The sequence below is a fragment of the Buceros rhinoceros genome, unplaced genomic scaffold (genome assembly GCF_000710305.1).
Source record: "Buceros rhinoceros silvestris isolate BGI_N320 unplaced genomic scaffold, ASM71030v1 scaffold4165, whole genome shotgun sequence".
NCBI classification, from domain to species: domain Eukaryota; kingdom Metazoa; phylum Chordata; class Aves; order Bucerotiformes; family Bucerotidae; genus Buceros; species Buceros rhinoceros.
In genome coordinates, this window is record NW_010414419.1 from 24,362 (window position 1) to 44,723 (window position 20,362).

At 45.0% G+C, this 20,362-nt stretch overlaps 1 protein-coding gene across 1 annotated transcript in view; it reads right to left on the bottom strand.

The window, feature by feature from the left end:
* Positions 1-20,362, bottom strand: part of DOCK7 (dedicator of cytokinesis 7) — a gene marked incomplete at its 5' end in the record, with an annotated part of 82,239 nt that overhangs the window by 12,805 nt on the left and 49,072 nt on the right. The window contains 15 exons of the mRNA XM_010137083.1: positions 3,511-3,525; positions 4,500-4,631; positions 5,293-5,436; positions 5,937-6,129; positions 6,943-7,043; positions 7,301-7,459; positions 8,305-8,457; positions 9,133-9,267; positions 9,939-10,035; positions 12,375-12,471; positions 13,622-13,757; positions 14,237-14,419; positions 15,317-15,471; positions 15,875-16,044; positions 19,648-19,787. Of these exons, the coding sequence (XP_010135385.1) occupies positions 3,511-3,525; positions 4,500-4,631; positions 5,293-5,436; positions 5,937-6,129; positions 6,943-7,043; positions 7,301-7,459; positions 8,305-8,457; positions 9,133-9,267; positions 9,939-10,035; positions 12,375-12,471; positions 13,622-13,757; positions 14,237-14,419; positions 15,317-15,471; positions 15,875-16,044; positions 19,648-19,787 (2,010 nt within the window). The remainder of the gene's footprint in view (positions 1-3,510; positions 3,526-4,499; positions 4,632-5,292; positions 5,437-5,936; positions 6,130-6,942; positions 7,044-7,300; positions 7,460-8,304; positions 8,458-9,132; positions 9,268-9,938; positions 10,036-12,374; positions 12,472-13,621; positions 13,758-14,236; positions 14,420-15,316; positions 15,472-15,874; positions 16,045-19,647; positions 19,788-20,362) is intronic.

A 20,362-nucleotide genomic window follows, 5' to 3' on the forward strand; every position in this document is an offset into this window, starting at 1 on the left:
CCGCCTTCTGAACCCTTAATTACTCCTCACTCCCTTTTCAAACCCACAGCTTTGGACAATGTTACCCATGCTACAATCCCTCAACACCCAGCATTTCCAGCTTCCTGTGCTAGCTTTTTTCAATTCAGTCTCAACGTCATATGCAGAAGACTGTGATTCCATGGTTCTTTTCCCAAAGCATTTCCCAAGGGGGCATCATGTCTGCCTAAGGGGCACTGCCACACGAAAGAGCCTTACATGGGGCCTGGGCATGCTCCACGTAGAAGCTGGTGGGGTCCTGCCCCAGCGATGGGGGACATGCTGCTGCTCTTCTAATTCATGTGCTTCTTCCTACTTCCTTGGCAAGTGACTTTCAGGGTATGAAGCAGTAGCAGAACCTGGTCCCTAACACTAACCTGGTGAGTATCTGCCACGGGGACATCCGCCCAGGCAGCTCTGTTACAAGCAGCGCTCATTTGTATTGCTGTAAAAATAATGAGGGAGGAAGAGTATGCTGTCTGTTGATCAGCATAAATTCACACGGAGTTCTGGTGCATTTACTAAATAAAATAAGAGTGCTGGGGCATTAGGAAGTCGCAGGTGAGATTCAGTGCATCCCCATGCAAAGGCAGCTCCCAATTTAGGTATTCGTTTCAACGCCATGAAGACCAGTTGCACTGGCTTTTCCTGATAAACCCAGCTGCTGAAACTCAGTTATAAGGATCTCAGGGAGACAAGCCAGCAGTGAGGAGCACTGGTTAGCCCCTAAGGCAACAGAAGCATCTCCCCACAAAGCCCTGGATCCATCAGCCTGGACGTGTACGTGACTCATGTTGGGGGATCCGTACCTGGAAGCAAGGGGATGGAAACAAACTCCTTCAGGAGAGCAAACACCTCCGGGTCATTCTGTACCTCACACAGACAATTCAGTAGCTGCCAGTGCCCTGAGATCAGAGAGCTCAGTTTTGTGCCTGGCATTAAGATACGGGATGGCTCTAGGGTCTTTGAAATTCAGCCAGTCCCAAAGTCTATCTAAGCACAGTACTGAAGACAAAACAAGTAGCTCAAAATTACTCCATGGTCTTGTTTCTGAAAAGAGCTAAAAACACAGATATGAGGGAGAAATTATTAAAAGCATTTTATCTCCTATTATTTTATGAAAAATAATAGGTCTTTGGGAGGAGAAGAGAATGAAGGTGAACACTGAATAGCCATTACAGAACTGGCAGAGCAGATAACAGCCACCATGATTTATGAAGGTTCATGATTTGTTATTATGCATGGTAAATACCTCTCAAAATTGCTGGCAACAAAGTTTTAGAGTTATCTCTTGCACGCACACAAAAAGCTTTGCCAACAAGGTTTGAAAAAAACAGATCCAAGAGTGATCGCCTGCTGTCATCACCAAAACCAACAAAACAGCAGTCGCTTGAAAGCAGAGTCAGCCTTAAGCACAGAGCAAGAAAAGCGACTCCTTCGTACACACTGTGCGGAACATAAAATCCAGCCGTCTTTACCAAACTGAGCATGGTTCTTTTCCTGCTCAATTTTAACCCAAGGTCCTTTGCAGTGTTGCCAATTACAAGCCGCCTAATATTGATTTTTTGAAAGTACCAGCTCCTGGAGTCCTGTTACTCGATGGCAGCCCCACCCTGCATACTTTAAAAAGCAGTTTTGAATTCTTGTGGCAGAGCATGAAAAGATCTTTCCTAACTGGCAAGTAAACAAAAAGAATTAATTCAACATTTATTCAATGAACAAACAGATGAGCGGAAAAACCCACCACTTGGTTTGTTTAAGCAGGTTTCAGAAATGCTTTGGTGCCAGACTCAGGATACTTCAGTGCTTGTAGTTGGCAATACTGCTTCCCTTGTGACATGAGGGGGGGCCTGCTGTTGGCATAGCTCTTTGGTAAAATGAAATTAGGGTTTCCACAGTGTAAAACAAAAAACAAAAAGGGGAGGGAGGGGAAAAAGAGAAGGGGAAAAAAAAAATTCCACAAGTAGGAACTTACCACAACAGACAATAGTAAGAGTGGGGAGGAGGGTCAGCAACCAGGGCAATAGAGGAGAAAACAGAAAGTATTTAATTAGGGAAATTCCAAAAAACAAACAAGCAGCAAATTGGCAGCAAATAAACTTCAAAATTAAAAAGGGTGAGCATCAATTAAAGTGTTTAAAATCAGGAAAAAGGGCAAAACATGCAACAAATCTGAAAGCTACAAAGCACAAAGATCAGGAAAAGTGTGGCAATGAAGGAGCACAATGACAGACGAGAACTGAAACCATGGGTGTCTTTTACCATGCAGTAAAACATGACTGAGCGATGTTAGACTCATAACCAATGGTAGGAGTTTCTTCAGGGGTCGATTTAGGGGCAGACTAATCAAAATAGATGCTCATAGGCCTTCACAATTGTTGGCTCTTGGACTCGTATCATTTACACTCCTGTGACACGTACTCCAGACCGCAGCGCTCCCTTGTCTGCGGGGACTTCTCACAGGAACAAGCAAATGATTTACAGGGCCAGCCCTTAAGGGTCAGGGTTTACTTTTTAGCTACAGAATTTCATCTCTTGCTAGGCCAGAATTAAAACTGACGGTCAGACATCAGCAGCCCATGTTTTTTGTGTCACACAATGCAAAAGAACTTTGTCCGCAGTTTGGGAAGCACGGGTTCAAACGCTCCCCTGTGGTGGGAACCTGGAGTGAGATGGCCCAGACCGAGTTGCCTGGTTCACAGAAAAGCAGAGATAACCTGGACAGCTGAAGGCTAAGCAAATCATGTAACCTCATAGTCACAAAACATTTAAAATGTCTTCTGAGACTTCTCGAAGCTCCTGTACCCACTGAGTCGAGGGGACTAGGGCCTGAGTTACCAAACCCGCTGTGCTGTGCGCGACTGCAGATGAAGCCGACTGCTTTGTCTATTTTTAATCCAAATGTGTGGTTCTCATGGTGTGTGTTGTAGAAATGCGAGCAAACAGCCTCTACAAAAACGAAAGCAGCAAAACTGACTCCAGTTAACACAACCGAGCTATTTTACTGCCAGATAAACAGTGACGTAATGAATGAGCTGCTCTTGAATGAACAGACTGCAGCAGCCCATCCTCTGAGACATGCTCTGCACCTGCAGTCAACTGGGTTTGTGTTTCAGTACCTCTGAGCATTATTGCTTAAATCGACCCCTGCGGGTGGGGTGAAAATATGGTATGAAGGGATGATATTCTGTGTCAATACTGATGAAAAGAAATATAAACAAATTGTAAAAACAAACTAGTGATGATACAGTGGCTCATTCACCAAAGAACCTCATTAGTGGAACACGTCAGCATCCATGCACTACCTACAGCTTCGGATGAAGAATTTCCTACTACAACCACAATCGGGTTTTGGTATTTCTTTGGTTAATGAATTGTTGTAACAGCAGACAGCAACAGAAATACCCACAACTAGCACATGTGGGCAAGCATTGGCGTGAGTCATCTGAAAAATCTATTAGTGTTCTTTACTAACTAAAACGAGTTACCTACCTCCCAGCCAGTACTCTGTGTAATAAAAAGTAAAAAGCGCATGTCACAGAAACCAAAAGAAAAGTTTCAAAGGCCAAAACATGACCATCAACGTAAGGTATCATTAACCTGAAACAGTTTCAACGATTCTAAGTCATCATGCATCCAAACCGGCCTTCTCTGGCCCAGAAGGCCACTCAGTGATCGTCTTCTATCGGTTCATTTAATCTCAGGAATCTGGCAATGCCAGAACACGGAGAAAACCACCAGAAACCTCAGCTGGATCCTATTAAATCGATGCACAGCTGATGGCAGTGTACAGGCAACGACACCAACAGACTAACGATGTACCCAGCAGCCCATGACCAGAAAGCTGACTGGGGCAGGGAGCTCGGAGCAGCACTGCCATGTACTGGAGGAGGGTCTGCCGAGTCCTCGCCTGCCCTGACAGAAAGGCATGCACCCAACAGGCCTCTCCTGGAAGACAATATGTGCTTCTTGAGAGTTGCCAAGTGCTCTTGTCTCCTGCTCCGCTGAGGTCTGTTGAGCTTTGAGAAGGCTGGTAACTTCTGACATCTCTCACCAAATACTCAGCACCTCAGCTTTTGGATTTTGCACCATCTAAGTTCAGAAAGGTTCCTTCAGTAGGTTATCCACACTATGAACAGACAAACAAAACCCCAACATTTCTGAACATTACCTACCAGGCTAAAGGCACGACACAATGGTGTTTTTCCCAGCATGCAAAACACAGTTTAAAATAACTAATGGAAAGATAAACTGACATCGGAATTTTTAATTCTTGGGTATTTCTGAATTCACAATGAAATGTTGATGTTACTTGCTCTCGTGTTTCTCATGTTAAATGTCCAGAGAGAAAAAAATCACCATATGACAACTCTCATGTAATCTGATTAAAATGGGTTTTCCTTAATTGGTAGTTTTTATTTGCACTGAGCATTTGAAGTTTCTTCACAATTCACATTGCAGCTGAGAATTCAAGTCATTACCTGGTGAACGATCTTGCTGAACGCTTCTTGGAGTTTACCATGAATAGTAGATAGCTTCTTGGCATCTCTATTAGCTTCATGAATAGGAATAAGGACTTTGTAAACCTCATTAACTGCTTCATACATGCCAGCCTACAAAATAAGGTCCATCAGATTGCTCCAGCAATTCAACAGCAAGAATAATACACACTACCAGCATTTAAATTACAAAACTGCAAAATGAAGAGGTGGCTTAGATACCGCTGTGATGTAATCCACACCTTTTCTTAAAATATAGCCGTACATGAATTGAATAAAACCCTCAGTTACCCTTGAAATCAAGAGCCTACTGCATTATGCATTGCTGCTAGCAAATAAGATGATTAACAGGATCAAATCTGGGATATTTTGGATGGATTTAGATACAAGAGCACAAGCTAAACAGGATCCTAACCAAATTTACAGGAATTAAATATGGAAGCTTAAATGCACAGCTCCTTCTGCTGAGCACATCTTCAACCTAAGTGACTTCTGCATCCACTTTTGGCACTCCATGACATGGGCTTTCCTTTACTATTGTCCACTCCCACATGTGCAGCGTGAAGTGAAAGCCACTGGAAGCACACAAAGGCCTTCTGGTCCCACATCCCATTCTTCGCAGAGTTTACTCCAGAGGGCAAACTGGGCTATTAAACTAAAACTCCAAATGCTCTGTGCAAGTTAAGTGGTTACAACAGAACTATGCAGTCTCACAGAGAAAACATTTTCCTTCAGTGTAAGATTGCTGAAGATAGGTCAAGAAATTAAAGTCTACCATGGAGAAAGATGCCGCAGCCTGTTCCAGCAATCCCACCAGACCAGCTTCCGTGAAATACTTTCCAGAACAGATACCTTCTTCATCTGGTGATACAACATCGTCAGACACTGCTGACTCCTCCAAAACATTGGAAGATATGTTCTAAGGAGGTAGAATGTAGATAAAACACTTTTACTCCACTTAACATTCAACACTTTCAATACTTAGAAAGCCAGCTGATTTTCAATAAAATCCTAACATTTTCTAAGCAACAGCTTTCACATGCATTTTCTTTAATTTCCCTCTGAACCAGCACAGTACTTCAGCACAAGCCACCTGGACTGGGCCACCTACACATTCAAGCTGAGTATGTGCTTGTTTGCTGTGCTCAGTATTGCCCTGCTTTATATTACCAGACACAGGAACCACTTTCAACTGCACCCATCACACACTGGCTAGATCTAAACCCTGGGACTTAAATGGGGAAATAAAAAGAACTGGATTCACGCAGCTCATGGATGTAAAGACTTAAAGGAACCAAGACAGTCTTCAGAAGCTGCTATATGAGTGTGCAGGCACGGTAACACCTGGCACACGGGATACTCTGTATCTCAGCGGCAGAGGACAAACCCCAAAAATACATTACAGAGGACAACTCTCACCTGAAATGTAACACACCCTACAGGAAGGTATTTTCGGTCTTCCAGCATGCTTAGATATTCAGCCACCAAGGCTGCAGAGTGGACCAGGCACTGGGCTGACTCAGCATGGTTGCTCCTCTCGGAATGCTTTCCAGCCATGTTCTGCAGCCACGTCAGGCGTAGGTCAGGGGAATTCTGATAGCCCTTTGCAATCCTGATTGACAAGAAAACCTCTGATTAGAATCTAGTTACTTCTGTTTAAATAACAGCCACCCTCAGTGCTAGGCTATCTAGAAATAAACGAGGTAAGAAGCTATACAGATGGAAAGATGGAGACTGGTGGTAAGCCAAAGGTGTGGGACAATCACAGCAGACCTGCATGGTTGCTGAAGACAAGCCCTCTGCCACCTTCTAAGAAGCCTTCAGGACCATTTGTGCAGACCACACTATGCAGTTTGGTAGCTGGGATTTTAACATGGCTCTGGAATATCTTTTGCATATGATGACCATCATATGTACCACCACAAAGAAGCCTTTTGTTTAAGGAGGTTCTGAAAGATCCTGTAGTTTTTCCTGCAGGTAGAGTTGTCTTTATGCAGGTGGAGGATGAGATTGTCAGAGACTGCTGGGGAATGGAAACTACTTTTACCCAAGATAAGCTGCGTGAACTTGTCAACCCCACATTCAAACACAACAGAGAAGTGCATATTGGTCCACGAGCACTGAGCCCCAGAACTGCTCCAAAACCAAGCTCTGTAAGGGCTCAAACACGCAACATCTGAGTCCAAAACCAAACAGCAAGTAGCTGTGCTGTTTTTAAGTGAAATGTGAATGACGGCAAGCAGTTTAAAAGACGATTACGTTCTATGTAAAACAAGTGCTAATAAAAGACAAGTAATCAAAGTTCACAGCAAGACAATAACTCACACTCTCAACAGAGAAGCGCAGTAGGTACTAAGCTGTGCTCAAACACCATGTGGAGCACTGACATCTACTGTCCCTGCATTGAAATGGTTATAAACCCTACCTGTACATCAGGTCAATCAGCATTTCTGGATCTTCCTGGTGCTCCTTCATTTTAACGGTGTCAGAGAGGATCATATGGAGGTTGAACACTAGGTCCTGGACCTGTAAAAATATACTGCTGTAATGAACAGGAATCAAGCTACATATGGCTACGTTAGGACCACCGTCAGTGGGAGCTTTTGTCTGTTTGCATCTTGTCGGAAAATCAAGGACCTGGGTTTTATGTACTTACATGATTTAAAAAAAACCCAACCCAGTAACTCCTTCAGGGAATGCATGCAAATTCCAGCTCTAGACGGAGGTTTAAGCACGGCCTCTCAATGAGCTACACATTGCTTCTCTTGTGGTATTTCTATTACCTGATCAGGAAATGTTGTCTCCCTCAGTTCCAGATCTTCTTCAGCATATGTCAAAATAGTCTTCAGGGAACGTCGCAAAAATTCTTCATTGAAGTTCTGGGATGTTCCCACCAGGGATGACAGAGACATGGTCACCTGCATTTTCACTCTGGCAAAGTTCTGCAACGGAGATATTGTTATGGCATTTCAAACAACCTGGAGACACCGCAAGGGTCTGCTGCAACATCAGCGCTCTGGCCACTGTACCCTCCTCCTGACAGGTACCTGGCACAAACAAGAAAACTCCAGTTTTGCGAAAAGGCTGTCTCAGAGCAATGACTACAATGAACACCTGGTGCCGCCGAACTTCATAATCTGATGACACATTATTTAGTTCCAGGTGAAGGTTCTCCTGCAAAAGTTGTAGTTCGCTCTCCTTGTGCATGCTCTACTCTCACATACTCTGAAGAGGATGATGCTCAGCTCCCTCTCATAACACAGCCTTCATTCCAGACTCTTGCTTATGGTTTGCTCTAGCCCAGAAACTAGAGTCACTGTTAACTCGCTGCTGTCAATCCACTAACAGTCCCTGGGCCCACAACCAGCAGGTCCTTCAGTTCTGCTACTCACCGTAGGGGACTGTAACCAAGGCAGCGCAAACAAAGATGTCTGGAGGAGCACTTTGGGATACATTGCTACCCATACATCTGCAAAATACCAACTGGGAGAGTTAAGGTGGGAAACTTTCTTGACAATTTAAAGTGCATATGGGTGAGTCAAGCTAAGATGCAATTAGAGGTAAGATCTGAATGGAAACCAAGTCCCAGCGTCGCTAACTCACTTCACTAACACAGCTCTTTCAGAAAGGACGCCACGGAAGGAGCTGTGTGCCTGTTTGTGCTCTCTCCACTTTGCACGTCATGTTTGTTTTGATGGTAAGCCCTCCAACAGCCTCTTTCCCATGCGGAGCTCCATGCAGTAGCCCCAAGCAGTTCATATGTAAGGAAGTGCAGCAGGATACTCACGTTCCCAATCTCAAAGTTTTGCCTCATCAGAAGGTAAAGAGAGGCACTCGCATGTGACCGTATTGTGCTGATACTGCTGCTACAGTGTCTCAGGAGCCTCAGGCACAGATCTGCACACTGCTCGGTCTCTTCTTCAAACAGCAGCTCAGGGAACTGGCGAAACCGCACATGAGAAGATTAGTGCTTGAAGAGACAGGAGCAAGCACTCAGACAAAACTGCCAGGGCAATCCTCAGCCATGAGCACACATTGGCACTAAGAGGAAGTTCACTCCTCTCTGTTTTGAGGGGAATGATGCTAATTCCAATCACTTGACTTTCACAGGCAACGCAGACTCTGGAAGGCAACTCACTTTTGCCCACAACTTCGTCCTCCATCCTTAGACCAATTTATGCCCATTCCAAAAACTCAGGCTTAAATGAGCTTTTCCCAGTTCACCTACAGAAACTGGGAAATAGCTTAAATTATGGGCCCAGTAAACCAAATCCATTTTTAGTGAGGTTCATACAGCTTAAACTCCACCTGTGCCTTGTGCTCCCTGCTGGCCAAGTGCCTCTGCCCGCTTACCACCAGGCCAGCAGACACCCACACCACATTTGGGCTGTGCAAACCGTACCTTTGCATGCAGCCATCAACCCCAAAGTGCAGAAATACAGGTACTCATCATGAAAACCACCCAGGTTTTATCATCCCCCAGACCACACTTCCTGCAAATCAATACTAATGTCCAAAATAATTGCTTGAAGTGACCAAAATGCAAAGGAAGAAAACTGACCCATTGTCCATCAGTGCTGCTCAGGAGGTGTTACAGCACCCGTGGAGAACTCACCTTTGAAACCAAAGCCCTCTGCGTGGCAAAGCAGTGCTGGAGGTAAAGAGCACTTTGGTTGCAGGCCATGCTGTGCAGCAGCACTTTCAGCACCCCGCCCAGGATGCTCTCTTTGGACTCTGTCACAGAAACAGTCTGCAGGCAAAAGAAAACCAAGAGTTGCATGAGCAGAAATTAACCTCCCTTGTGAGTCTGTGTGAGCGTGTGAGAGAGAGAACATAACTCTGCTGAAAAGCCCTTTGGCATGAAGAAATTACCGACTTAGCTGGCCCTGCAAAACTGTCACATTACTGCATCAAGCGCCAGGTAATGAAAACCTGACCCATGCACTAAAGCCGGTGGAATGACGCTGCTTTCCACCCAGTGAGGCTCTGACCTTTGAGGACCTTGTTCTCCTAGAGGGAAACTCTGTAGCTGGCCTCTGCGTGGATTATTCAGGTGCAAGGTGCAACCCTTGGGACTCCCGGGTCTCCTGCAGCCTGCTCCTGCCTGCCTCCTGCCTGTGCCCAGGCTGTGTCTGTACAGAAAGCCGGGGACAAAACTGCCACGTATCCTCACTGACCTGTGGGGAGTGAGGAGATAGCTGGGCCTTGCACACAGACCAAGGAGCCCAGAAGCTTTTCTGCACCATGCAAAGATCAGGTACAGGAGGCTGAGCTGGAACCTAATGACCTGAGGCAGATTTGGGAAGGAACTAGAGGAATCGGTTAGAATAGGGCAGGACTTGGACATTTTTGGTTTAACCAACTGCTGCTTGGCCAGGTGATGGTAATGCTATTGCACCTCTATCTTCTAATCATCCTTACCTGCACAACTATTTCTAGCGTATCCAAAATAATCAGATTGGCTTCCGTTGCGAGATTTCCATCGATAAGCGCCTCATGTTCTATCTCTGCCCTTGATCTAATCAGAGAAAAGGAAGCAATAAGAAGCAGACCTCAAGATTTTCCAGTCAAAAATACTTTCTCTTTAGTAGGAAACTCCCATTTATAATTCATGTATTTCACCCAGACAACACCACAAGGATATTTCAATGCATCCATTAAAAGGACAGGAAGAAAGACTTGTTGTTTCAACACATACAAACTTACACAGGATTTACGTTCATCATGCTAGGAGATCACGCTTGCTGACACTTCGTTACTCTCCCAGGAGCACAACAACAGTTTAGCATCAAAGTCCAACTCAAAACTGGTTTAGTAGCATCGTTAGGCATGCAGCAGCACGACCAGGAACAGAACATGTGGTTTTGCTACAGGCTGTGTATGGACACGAGGTGGTGCTAGCTGGACTGGTTGTACGTACAACCGGAGCATGTACTGTGAGGGTGCAGTCTTTGTCTGTTTAAGCTACGTTACATCAGAGTTCTTGAAGAATATCTCCCTCTCCAAGAAAAATGACAACACTTCTGCTGTTACACACCGGGTACTCACTTTCCTGGAAAGTCTTACAAAGTTCATACACCCGCTCACACCGGTAGCTCCAGCAATTCAGCAGCAACCACCAAATTTCAGCGGCATGAGCTGCGTTTGGCAAAGATCCGGTAGTGTATTTAAAGAGCCCAACTACCACAGGTGCCATCTCTGACAGACTCACGCCAGGCCAGACCACAGCAAGAGTGTGACCCATGGGAACTGACAAAATCCAAGCAAAATACACACCAAAGACGATGGCAGCTGACTCATCTCTTGGACCTGAACTACATCTCTTGGTTGCTGAACTACAGCAACCCTCCCCTGCCACATATTGCCTCCTCTGGGAGCTGGGTCATACACTCATTACTTACTCTTCAGGCTCCAGAATATGGAAGCTTGGGGCCTGGCCCTATATAAAATAATACCACCTGCATAAAATGATACCACCTGCAATTAGCTGTGCACAATTCTCGGTGTGAAAAGTCTGGCTCAGGTTTCAAAGGGCCAGACTCTACCTATGCAAGCAGGACGCACTTGCAGTGCCACAGGAGTGAAGTGTGATGGACCAGGTCACAGCGAGCAAGTACAGGTTAAAAAGCAGGTTTGCAGAGTTATCTAAGCAGATTATTTTGCGGGGTGAGATACCATCATTTGACCAACAAGGCATTCCACAGCTGTCTAACACGTATGTGAAGTCCTTCTGAAAAGAAGAGGGCTCAGATGAGTTCTTCAGGCCAAATTTTAATCTGGTGTAACTCTGTCCACAGCTCTGGGGCTGGCCCATGGTGGAATTTGTACTTACATTGCTTCATTAGCAGGTTGAAACACACTGGTCATTTGGCTTCCCCAATGCCTCAATGGGACTGGAGTCTTGGACAAAAAGCCACTACCTGACCCAACAAGAGATTACAATCTTTCGTTGGACAAAGCAATTAGAAGCTGTGAACATGTACTTTCTACTCCAGGAAGCGTCAATGTCTTCAAGGGTAAAATTTGGCCTGATCTCCATCTGAGCTCTGAAGATACCATTCCTCAGCTTCCCCAGGGCTTCACTTGGGCGGAGATTGCTCTCCTAGGATTAGGAACAATTCTGCTGCTGGGAAGATGGAGACCGCAGGTTGCAATTTGAGGAAACAGAAAACGTGCACAGCGAAGCTCAGACACAACTCCTGAGCCCTCTGGATTCACCACACCAAGAGAGGGCATTTTAAAGGGAATGGGTGTAATAAGCAAAAAGAGCTCATTCCAGTCAGTTGCACACACACACTGAAAACTCTGCCAAGCATCACAAACGACGCTGTGATGATTGAGTCTGCAGATGTATAAAATGGCCATTTATAAGAACTGCACACCAATGCTACGGTACCTGGCTGGTTTGTGGCTTCTAAAAGCACAGCACATGTGGAAAAACAATCAAAGTGATGGATTAGGACAGGAAAGGAAAGCGAGCTTTGACAACTCCAGAATGCTCTTATGGAATAAAGGAAATATGACATGAGATATATATGCTATCTGCAAAAACTGTTAATGGATCTTCTCGCTAAATTACAGCTTACTACAGCGTTTTAAGAAGGTAAAGGATTGTATCAGTTTCTTAAATCTCATTTTAAAATCTAAGCAAGCCAGGGACAGTGGAAAAGCAAGGAGTTAGACAGGGCAGCGCTGGACTACAAGCAACTCGCCACTGCTCCAACTGAGGGCCCAAGCCTGCTCGCTGGAGGGCTAAGAGGAGTGCTGCCGTGGACCTTCTAAGGAGAGAGAGAGAGAGACCCTGCGTTCTCACAGGCACTGTCACACTGTTAATGTAGAAGGATAAGGCAGAGTTACTTGTCAAGCTTTTCTGTGTTTTGACGCCAGTGAGTCATATCCTTTCTCCATCTCAAATTCTCTTGACTTCCAAAGGCGCTCCCAGAAGGACTTCTCTCTGCAGGATAACAGCAAAACAACAGCAGTCATCTCATGCTGGATTTTCTGCACGGGTAGCAACTCTGTTCACAAGTGACAGGTGACAGCAAGCTATGACTTTGTAGAGCTCAAGGCTGTGGTGCTCACCCAAGATGTTTACATGGTCCCTAATTCCATCACCGCTGATTGGTGTGAGAGGCAGCTTCACAGGCAGAGGTTTTGTATGCACAAGACCAACGAGCAACGCAGAGTGCTCTGCGCACTGCCACACGCCAGCTCATCGCAGAGCCAAGAGAGAGATCAAATCGTCCTCAAATCAGGGAGGTAGCTATCAGGGCTGGGAAGAGAAGCACCTTCCTTGGACTACATGAGGAGCCTAATTTTGCTGTCCCCAACTGGCACACAGGAACGTTCTCAAGGTGGTGCCAGGAACCTCTGTCCTACCTCACAGTCTTTATGTCTTTATTCTCACTGCTGGGAAAGCAGGGGCACTTCAAGTAACAAATCAGGCCAGAGTAAGAAAAGAAGTACAAAGGTCCCCATTTCTCTGAAGTGATTCATTAATTATGGCTCTAAAATATTTATTTAACTTAGCCCACAATGACCGGCTCATGTCTACCAGGACACCTGTGGCAGAGTAGGAGACAAAACCACAGTTCTGATTCTTGTCCTAACTCCTGGGCCATTCTTCCTCCCAAACAACCTGAACAGCAAAAATCACTGGAAGGTGCTTGTTACCCCAACTATGGACTATTTCAAGCCTCATGAAGTTAGCAGAAATATGCAGGCGTTTTCAGAGCTACCAAAGTAGAGATCAGGCAGTTTGTTTCCCACTCTGATCCTTGCACAGGACACACTAGAAGGTGGCTCTGAAAGATGCTACACTGGAATAAGTTCAGGCAAGATCACCCCATAAATGAGGCGTGATCGCCTGTACACAAAAGTCATCACGTAACAAACAAACTGCCTGTAGAAGGAACTTAGAAATAGCGTAAAGATTTTGCAGACCCATTGCAGTATGCTGCAAACTGCAAGCTGCTTTTTCTAGGGGCCTCTTTGAAGACCTTGGTGGGTGGTATCCCTCACCACAGATAGGTGCAAATAGTTGTTGGGGATGGTAGTAGCAGGTGTTGGGAAAAGGGGACAGCACAGAACACTTCTTTACTTACCCAGCTGTCCTCTGCTTCTTCGCACCATTTCCTGCCTTGCTCCTATGCTTCCCAAAATAGCTTCTTCAAGTTTGGCTCTCATGTCTTTCGACTTCTTGAATGTCAGACTGTTCATTCTTTCAAACACTTTCTTGCCCTGCAAGTTTCAAGTGAGACCATGAGGCAAGATTCTTTCAATCTAGGATATCGTCTAAGCATTAACAACTCAAAATATTTTTCCTGTCTAAAGACATACAGCAAGAAGGGAACACAGGTTTCGTTGCTAGCTGGAGAACCTACCGACTCCAGCATCGCTACAGAAAACTCTCTTCTTGTTAACAGCAAGGAAGATAACCAAGGGCTATCCCCTTTCCCTGCAGCAGCTCCCAGATGAGTGGTGAGCAGCACAAACTGCTTAAGAAGTAAAACAAGGCATGGACACTCACATGGCTGAAAAGTAAACGTGGAAAAAGGCTAGAGGTTGCACAGAGATGTGCTTAGCCCTGGGATTTTGGATACAGGAAATCCTTAGGAGAGCAGGAAATGCCTTTCTGCAGTCATGTAAAGGATGGGAGTGTGAAGTTTGCCAGCAAGCCCTACAAGGGACTTCAGGAGGTTTGAACAATATAGCAGTACCTTGTACTCAAAGCAGGATACGCAAAGATAAAGCAAATCCAGCAGGCGATTGAGCTGCAACACTGACAGGTCGGTGAACCACTTCTGCAAGACACTTTCATCTGCGTTCTTGAGCACCCACAAGAGACAGATCAGAAGGCTGCGACTGGACTCTGTCGAGAAGGTGGAGTGCTGCCTGCCACTCTAAAAAAGACATTTGCCACACTGTATTTCATGTCCAAACACTTCCATCACCACTAAAAGGATCTGCACTAGCTACCATCCCAGCCTAAATAATTACCAAAGAGGAGCAGAAGTGAAGAGACATTTTTTCCTAACCACCGGGAGATACACAGTTCTCTTTCCTAACCCAACAGCTCAGTGGAGCCCACAGATAGTTGAGCCACAAGACTGAAGCAGCAGTTTGAACCAAAATAATCACATTACCTGAATGAGTTTCTGTTCAGGCAGCAAATACCTCTTTGCCTCAAGATGCCTTTAATAACCTCCAGCAGGTTAACAGTTAAGCAAGGGTCTCCATTCATTATCTCTGGGCATATCAGTGTCTGGCTCCGAGTGCATTAAAACCCAGCAAAGTGGAGTGCTGATGCAGGAGTACAGTGAAGAGGGAGAAATGGAAGGGTCTGCCTGCTGCTGGAATCAGCACTCACCCCCTGCGCAGCGAACAGGGGGAATGGCCCCTTTATGGCTTTGGCCAGGTGGGATTTAGATGTAGTAGGAATTCTTGCTTAAGGCTTAGAGCTCATAATGACCATTGCTCTTCCAACAGCTTTTATCAGACTGTTTCAGAAAGAGATAATCTTTATCAAAAAAGAGAATTTTTCCATTTTCTGAGGTCTGTTGATTTTTATCCCTGCTTACAATTTCTTATACCTTCTCTGAGACAGGCACAACACCACGCAAGCGTGATTTGTTCCCCCTTGTCTTTCACCCTTTGCCTCCCTGTGTAACGCCCAGCTGCACACTGGTATGAGTCTCTACTGATCAGCCACTGATCAGCCCTCACAGAAGCTGCATGCGTCAATATTTGCTTGTTGACATAGATGGAGGGTCAAGGAATAGGGAGAGATAGTTTTGTACCGATGAGGTGAGCAGAAAACTGCTGGGCCGGGTGAGCTGAGGGACTGATGTTCCTGCGATGGCCATAGCGACTGTCTGGCTTATCATGCTTCCACCCTCGCTCTCGTAATCATCCACAGCAACGCAGCTTGGCCTCCCTCGCTGATTGTGACTCTCTGTCAAGAAACACAAGCATCTAGTCAGTCCCCAAATTCAACGTGTCTCCCTCCAGAGTGCTAGTTTCATTGAACTGCCAGGGAGGGCAAACTGGAAATCATCCCACTCTTGGGGGCTTGCAAGGAATCAGGACTCTTATTTGAGGTCATCCAAAGCAAAGCAAACAGCAATTTTCACATGCAAACAAGTGGGAAAATGCAGCTTTTGACTGTTAACAGTCACTGAAGACACATTTTGCAAGTGGAGTTTAGGAAATGGATGTGAAAACATGACAGAGTTATAATTCAGAAAAAGAAACAATCTCATCCAATGGGAAAGGGCTTTGCAGTTCAATTTTAGAAGCCAAACGCTCAGGCCTTGTGAGCAGCTGAACACATATTCAAAGCACAGAATATAAAATACCTGTAAAGTCATAAAGCTGAGGCACGGTTTCCATGATCACGCCAATCAGAGGTAGATACAGCATTGCCACCCGGGCCTTTACCTGTGGGTCAGCGTACCGCGGGTCCGAGTCGTGACTGGACAGTAAATTGTGTACCATATTGATGACCTTCTTATGCAATCCAAATAAACTGTTAAAACAGAATTGGGTCACACAGATTAGTTAATACCTTCAAAGCAAACTATACTTTGTAACTAAAGGGCTTAAAAAAAGAAAAAAATCCTGGTTTTTATTTTTAACTTCATATAAACTGCCATTCCACGCAGCTTTTGATCTCCAATGTCTTGTACAAATGGCTGGCTTTTCACTACGCCACGTAAAAGGTACAAAAATATCTGTGGAGGTGTACATCCAATATATTGTGAACACTCCCATATTTCCCACACAAAACCAAAGCCCAGCTACTGCTATGCTGAAGTATTGAGTCTACCAAAGCCCATTAGGGGAACTCAGGGAATACGGAAAACAGGGAGAGAAACTTGAGAGGACAGTGGGTTTAGAGAAACTATTCATTGTGTTCTTTTTTGTTTGTTTGTTTCTATTTAACACTATTTACAGAGAGAAAAGCCCTCCTTAGACAGAACATTGCTTTTATCGAATGGTCAGAAGTTTCTGCTTCGGTTCCCCGACCCCCCATACAATTATTCAACCAAACCAGTAGACCACAGATCCGCAATTCTGAATAAAAAGTGTCAAAGAAATGGAGGGATAGAAAGAAAAATAGTAAAAAATGGCCTTCCTCTTTATTCAGATGCAAACAATGGCAGTGGCCAAGCACCAGCCCCTTTTGCAGGGCACCCTGAAATCACAAACTCCCCTGAATCTCTCAAGAACTCGCTCTGCTCCTTTCAATTCCCTCAGCCACCACACAGAGGCAAAACTCTCTCAGAGCAAATAGCAGAGATATCTGTAGCTATTTGCTTCTGTAGGCAAACCAGGCCAAGAAGACAAGTTTACCCCATGCATGACGCAGCCAAGGAAGCTCATACATTAGGCATTAGCAAAACATAAGCTTCAATGTTCAGACCTGAGGTATTAAAACAAGTGCTGAATTTCAGGCAGTATCCACTTTACCTGAAAAGTAGAGTTGAGTTCTGGTTAAAAAAGACAAGAGGCTTTGACTGGATTGTCGGGGGTTTAAAGTGATTAAACAGACACCAGTACAGACTAGGAGGACATGAGCTAGTTGCAGCTACACGTCCTTCCTGAAGGTTTTTAACCAAGCCATAATGAGATCCTACAATTGCTTGTTTGTGTCATTAGTAAGACCCTTAACAATTAGGAAGGAAATGCTTATTTAAGTGACTGGTTCCTTCAGATTAAAGAAATGTCTTTGTCTTACTTTGAAGGAGTGGCACCTAAGCTGTGTTTCTAACACTGCAAGGGAAACTCTCCTGCCGGCCACAGAACTGTCTATAGGGAAAACACTCCCGACACGGCAGTGCAATTCCAACCTAGGGCTACACGGATTTCTTCTTCTTCTTCACTTTTCCAGATCAGAGCAGGTGCCATGGTGGATCAATCCATAGCAAACAGGAGGAAATAAGGCCCACTAATCTTTCTGGCTGATAATGTAATGAACCGATCTTGCCGCCCTCCAGCCATCCCCTCTGCTACCTCAGCCCTCGCCTGTCTCAACACCTCACATTTCTGGGTAACTGACTTTTGCCACCGAATTCTGAGGGTCGGACAAACTCCCACTTTCCCACTTCTGTCCTGTAACACCAGTTAATATGGGCAACATGGGCACTACGAAACAAGCAGTATGAGTTAACAGCCAAAGGACCACAGCGCTGTTTGCAGAGACAGTCTGTTCAGGGTCTGGCTGCTTAGGCTCACTCACTGTAACTGTCACATCCAGCTGGCTTCCTGCACAGAATCATACAATCACACACTAGTTTGGGTCGAAAGGACCTTCACAGCTCACCCAGTCCAACCCCCTGCAGGGAGCAGGGACATCTGCCCAGAGCAGAGTGTTCAGAGCCACAGGGTCCAACATGACCTGCGATGGGGCCAGCGATGGGGCTTCTCCCACCTCTCAGGGCATCCTGGGCCAGGCTCTCATCACCTCCATTGTAAAAAATTTCTTCCTCATATCTAGTCTAAATCCACCCTCCTATCACAACAGGAGCTGCTGCAAAGACTGTCCCCATCTTGCAGAAAGAGCAAGGACAGAACACAGAAGCTCTGTATCACCTATCAAGACCTGAGGCAAAACTCTAACACAATGATCAACTTGGTGGACATCCCTCTCCACTCCTGCTGCAGGATAAAGCAACCAGGAGCAATTCTGAGCTTTTTTCAATGGCAGCCAAAACATTTTAATGGCAGGGATGGCCAAACCCTCTACGAATAACCTGACGATGCTAAAAGTCTTCTAAAAGGCACGATCTGAACAGGCTGGTTTACTTTATATGGTGGAGCTATGAGGGCAAATACAGAAGGTTGAATCCTGAGAAGAGCTAATAAGCTGCAAACTACCACTCATTCTGTAGAACAATAAAAACCAAATGCATTATTGGTATACACCTCCACCAAAACTCAGGATCTTTGAACAAAATGCATCTCCAGAGCTGAACTGGTATCAGGGGGCTTTTCCTGTCTTGACATGGTTTGAGAGAGGAGCTGTGTCCCCAGTGGACACCAGCAAGATCATGCTGATGGCTCCTTAGTGCAGCTGGGCAGGGATTAATGTCCTGGTCCAAGCTTAAGCCCTGAGACCAGCAAGGTGAGAGAGGTCAAGAGGCAGGTAGGTGAGAACAGAAAGTTTGTTAAGAACAAGGGCGAATATGGTCAGGGACGGGAGCTGACTTCTAACCAGTGAGCAGGATGTTCCTCTGCTACAAAAAGGATTTCCGCAGATGGTGTACATCAGTAACGATTTGCTGCATTTTCCATTTCAGGCCAAACAAATGGGACTGCAGTGTGTTACGTACATACACAATATTCTAATTTATGGCATCACTTTCTTCTTCAACAGGAAACAGAACGAATGTTAAACTCCTGAGACCTCTTGGTAAAGGGGCAGAATTAACCATGAATCATCAGCATTTGTCGACTCGGCTGATATTTCTGAGTCCACCTTGAGAAAAATGCCTGCGAGAGGACTTAGGACTGTGGAAGCAATCAATAATTTCCATTGAAACCCATTTTAAAGAGGCAAGGCAGAACACAGCCCTAAATAACACAAGATGTCAGGACTACAGGCTACACTCCTGTGTCAGAAAATTATTTGCTATACAAGCCAGCAAGTCACCAACAAACTCTGCATGCTTGACTCTATTTGTCTATTTATGTAACCTGTAGGTGCCTCATCAATGCATAATTTACATTTAAAAGGAGCTGGCAGGACCACAGGTGAAACACGTGGTAACATTTAAAACCACCAACCACTGAGATTCCTAAATGTTGAAAATTATTTTCTAGTTACAATGGAGAAAAGCCATTTTACCCTTAGAGCTCCAGCAGTTCCCCTGTGGCAGCTGGGGGCTCCAGCAGGAACCCCTTTCCCTTCTTCTCGGCTGGAATAACGTGACTGAAATCATGTCTATAGAGTCAGGGCTAAAGAATTAAGAAATACAAGGGGTAGCGGGAAAGAAGAGGATTCTCAAAGAACTAATCTTCTCAGCTCCCATATTTACATCAATTCTGGCCATGCCACAACTTGCTTTGCACCCACCATTTGCTTGGAATTACAGAAAACTCTGGGGAAAAAAAGATTGTAAAGATTTACCCTTCTGCATCAGGATCTAAAATGACAGCCAGTTCTGTTAACACGAGCCCCGCCAGGTAATGCTGTTGTCGGAAAGGCACAGACAATTCAAACATATTGGCAATCTTCTGGTCTTGGACATTAGTGGAGAACCCAGAACTCTGCAAAAAAATCAAGTTTCAGAAGTTGCATAATGAGGCCCCTTGGAACACTGAACCAAAGCTTATGAAATACGTTGCAAGCAGTTTTCAGAATTAGAGACTCTCTCACATAAACCACCTTTCCCCTTTTTGGTTTGGATCTAGGCACATGTACTTACAATAAACCCAAGCTCGCTAAATGTGCTATTAATTCTGTTTGTTGTTATTGCTTTCCCTCCCACAGGGCAGGCCTTAGGCAAGTTAAGCCAAATAACCTTTAAAAGTGGACTAAATTTTAACTTGGGTATGGATTGTCTTATTCAGGCTAAAGAAGGCTTTAATTTGATTTAGTTTACCTAATTTTGCAACTAATTAATCCACTTGAATGACACCCTTGCTAATTCAAATTAGAAAGAATGGAAGAGAAAAAATGGAAAGAACCTTGTTTTGCAAGAAAAGAGTAACACTAGACAAAGGTATTCTTTAATGGCTCGTTTATGTTCATGGGTTTGTCCAATACAGGAGGGGACTAGGTCCCTAAGGATGGCGAGCGGTCACTACCAGGACAGGGATATGGGCATATTTTTTCCAATAAT